A 4,281-nucleotide genomic window follows, 5' to 3' on the forward strand; every position below is an offset into this window, starting at 1 on the left:
AAAAAAAAAAAAAAAAAAAAACACCGGACAGTCAGTCCGACTGAGTCCGCCTCTCGACCAGCTCGAAGCAGCATTTCCGCTATCTCTCTCTACACCCGGCCTAGGGCAAAAGTAGAGAATAAAAACAATATAACTACACATGGTCTTTCTTATACACACCACTCCTTTTTCGAACCATCTGCTCTTTAAGAGCAAACTTATTCTGACGAGGAAAAACCCTTCAAGATTTTATTGTCAAACGTTTCCATCCTCTTCAGCGGACTGGTAACGGTCTTGCGGGTCGTCCGACAAGCAGTGCCCGGTGGGCGGTTACCACGTCCGAACAGGAGTTCGGTATCATTCAACGGGGGCCTGCTGGTCGTTTTAGCCAGCAGTGCCTGGGGACCCTGTTGAATGGGACGGAATTTCTGGAAGAGGCAACGGGATCGAAAGTTCTGGGGACGACCAGAACCACCTCGTCGGCGGGAGCCGACAAGGAGGCAGCTATCTGATTGTCAACAGGAGTTGGCAGTCTCCAATCCCGCTGGTCAACCGGAGTTGATCAGCCAAAACACGAGAGACAAGCAGGAGCTTCCTCACTCGCCGACGCTATCGGACAACCATCGATGTCCAGTCATCACTCCGCCCGCTGTTCACCGAATTCATAAAGGACCCGACACAGCGCCCGGTCGTCGTGCTCCCTTACCGCCTGGAGGCGAGGAAACTACAGCAGGTGCTAGGCTTACGACGTCGAATACGGGCCAAACACGGCCCCGGCAGGAGGACCCTGATACCTTGCAACCCGGCGCACGATCGGTCCCTAGTACTGACCTTGGACCCCGGTTGTGAATTACTATTCGAGCCCGTGGGGCCGATTCCAGATGGTACGAACCCAGCAACCCGGAAGAGTCTAGAAGATTTGGAAATCAGCTGAGAGGACGATCGGCAACGACGATATCGACATCAATGGGACCACTTCCGACGCCTGGTTCGGATGGCCGCTTGTGGTACCCAATTGCTGACGGCCGACGAGATTAACCCAAACGAGGGTTTCTACTACCAACCGAAACACGCACCGAAGACAGTGATATTCCCAACCACTCTACCCGAGGTGGACTATCGTTATAAGCAGAGAGCGTTCCAACTACAAGGGTTCGTGCATAATTGGGGATTCTCATGGAAAGGGGAATAAGTGCCTCACCGAACACCTGGCAGTTGTTCTTGCAGAACAAAGGGAAGCGAACCCTACTCCCTCCACCACATAGTCAACGTGGAGTACCGAAGGGTATGAGGAATTTGGATGCGTGGCTGCAACGCACACAAGGATATGTGTATCTGGCGCCCGTAAGCAACCACAGCTACAAGAAAGGACCTCGGGCAAATGACTTAACGAGCAACTGAATTAAACAGCAACCACCGGCCCTTTTCAGGGCCACCAAGAACGTAACGGAGGAAGGCTTCTTCTCGGATTACTGGATCAGCTCCAAAAACGAGTACCTCAATAAATGATTCTCCCGCTAACCTGAGAGATTTGAACCTCTTTTGGGGCCGGAATCAATACATTAGGAAAATATTCAATTTTATCTTTATTTGTATAATAATAATAATTTCTTTAAACGTATTAAAAAAGTATTCATTTATTAATGTAAAATATGTAAATTAAAATAATGTTAACTGTAGAGAGTCCGACTTGAATTGATTAGAATTAAAATTTCAAAACTTATATTTCACATGAAGGAATTAAAACAATTTATTACACATATTTACTGAAATAATTAGAAGGAATTAAATAAACCCGAAATAAGAACACTTTTGCAAATCAAAAACACGTTCTCTTTTTGGAAATAGGACCCCTGGCGGAACGAAGGAACGAGAAGGAGCCTCTGTAAAGTACCCTTAGAGAGCCCGCTGAGTCTCCCTTCTGTTCCTTCTTTAAAAACTCAACAACAACAAAAACAGCAAGATCAACTTTTAAATGGACGTAGGAAACAAGGGACTAGACATGTCATCCTAACTTGGGCGAGCGTGGTTGAATCCACGGGAGGGGGGAGAATTCCATGAGTGGGGAGAGCCGCCATCTTACGATGTATCATTTGATTATGCGCACGAGCATTTTTGCCGACCAACTGTGCATGGAAATATAAAAATGTGGGCGCTGCCATGTTTGTCGCGGGACATCAAAAGGTGGCGGACCTCCCCCCTCATTGCATCACCCCCGCAATGGCATGCCTAGTCCCTTGTTTCCTATGTCCATGCTATGTACCGAGCAGTCGACACCGCATGTCGGAACTATAGGGAGGTGGGTTACCAAGTTCAATGTATTCATGAGTGAGTTGCACTCTCCCACCTTCCTACTCCTAGTTTCCGCTTCTCTCTGCATTTCCCGCTTTTTGCAGTGTTCCCCCCACGATCTAAGAATATACGGTCTAGCCATTAGCTCCCCCAATTTCGTCCCTATTCGCACTCCACCACTTCTAGCCATCTTGGTTATCATAGCAACCGTTAGCGTCTCGGTCTTCACTCAAAAGATTTGAAATCATGAATTATGGCTACATTTTAAATCAATGCCAAGATTAACTCTGTGAAAATTGTAGTGGTGTTTCTATTGAAAATACAAATTTTAAACTGAATCTAACGTGTCCATCCGGAGCGGATAATTATTTTCGTGTAAGCTAAAGTTGCATTATTTGCATTATAGATATTGGTAACTGTACTTTATATTATACATATTGGAAAGTGTACTCGTACTTTATTAAGTGTAAAAGGTAGCTGTCATTATAAACATAACCTATTAAGTTAATTTCCACATTTTTTATAAATGATGAAAAAATGTGTTACAATGATGCAGATACATTTTTGAATGGGAAACCAATAAGTTGTCAACGTCTTTTCTTGTTGTTAAAACATCAAGAAGGTGCGTATATACATCTCTTTTTTAGACTTATTGCCGTGGAAAGTATAATACTCGTAGAAAAATGTTATCTTACTTTGTTTATGCACACTATTTTATACTTTTCGAAATACATTTATAAATAGTTCTACACGCGATATTTTGCTAAAAAAGGAAGGGCACAATTAAAAATAGAAACTCACGAAAAGTTTTAGGTAAAAAGTAGACTCATTATTATTACAGACATAGTCTTAATGGTATGATGATTGCACGTTTATTTCTCTTGTAAAATTAATTCCATTGCATATTATTGCAGATAACAATGTCAAACATTTGTGCAGCTGACGGTTGTGTCAATCAAGTAAAGAATGACAATCCAGGGATTAGTTTATTCCGCTTCCCGAAGGAGGAGTGTTACATTGCAGAGTGGCAAAAAGTGTGTAGAAATAAAAAGATCAACTCAAAACACGGTGAGAGTTTATTGTATATATAAAATCAAGAGAAAAAATGTAGAAATATATATTGCAATTTCTAATATTATGCAGAGTTTTATTTTTTAGCATATCACAGTACCTAAAGAAATATATGTATAGAATGTAGAATGTTCACAGTTTATAGCTATAGATATAAACGATAATTGGATCTGAAATAGGTTTATTGTTTTGAATTAAATTTAACTATCATTTCGGCTACATTGCGAACGTAATAATAATTGAGGAGTTCTGGACAGAAAGGTGACAGGCGCTGGAGAACGAGTAAAAGTATTGTCCAGGCTGTGACGTCAGGTATCAAAAGTGAAATTCGAAATTTGAAAAAACCATAAGTATAGCTAGATAGCTCTTGAAAAATGAACCTGTGTCTCCATTTATAGTTTTTCTCTTGGGCTGCAAATTTTCCAGTAAATAAATAAAACCTGACATTTTTTAAATTGAAAAAACCATGTTTTTTCACATTCAATTCGCCGTAAGTAATTCGTTTATCAACTAATTAACAAATTTCTTTTTGAGTTTTATTCGTGACACTCTAGCGGAGGCTATAATGTCAAAAAAGGGTCAAAAGCTAATTTCTAATGTTTTTTTTTTAATCCGAATGAAAAGCCACGTTTTTAGACTTTCACATTAAAAAAATGAGCGAGGAAGTTTGAGCTACAACAAACTTCAAGCGAGTGAATTTTCAGCCAATGTATTGGCCAACTTTTTGTAAAGTCCCAATTCGATTTGATTTTTAGTTCCATAATTACAGCGAGTTTATTACGAGCTCGCGACGCTACACCACAGGATTTTTCAGGGGACGCCGCCTGATGCCTGAAACATGCTCCTTGCCCATCCTTTGTTTTGTCCACTCGCTCGCACTAGTCAGCGTTCCGGCGGGGTCCCAAGGGAAAAACTGTAAATGGAGACTCAGGTTCATTT

General features: G+C 41.6%; 1 protein-coding gene across 3 annotated transcripts in view; it reads left to right on the forward strand.

Moving 5' to 3' along the window:
* The window catches only part of LOC117169582, a 43,757-nt gene that overhangs the window by 10,198 nt on the left and 29,278 nt on the right, over nucleotides 1-4,281 (forward strand). For all 3 annotated transcript variants that reach the window (XM_033356021.1, XM_033356019.1, XM_033356020.1), the window contains exon 2: nucleotides 3,186-3,339. In XM_033356021.1, the coding sequence (XP_033211912.1) occupies nucleotides 3,186-3,339 (154 nt within the window). The remainder of the gene's footprint in view (nucleotides 1-3,185; nucleotides 3,340-4,281) is intronic.

The sequence above is a fragment of the Belonocnema kinseyi genome, chromosome 3, assembly GCF_010883055.1.
Source record: "Belonocnema kinseyi isolate 2016_QV_RU_SX_M_011 chromosome 3, B_treatae_v1, whole genome shotgun sequence".
Taxonomy (NCBI): Eukaryota; Metazoa; Arthropoda; class Insecta; order Hymenoptera; family Cynipidae; genus Belonocnema; species Belonocnema kinseyi.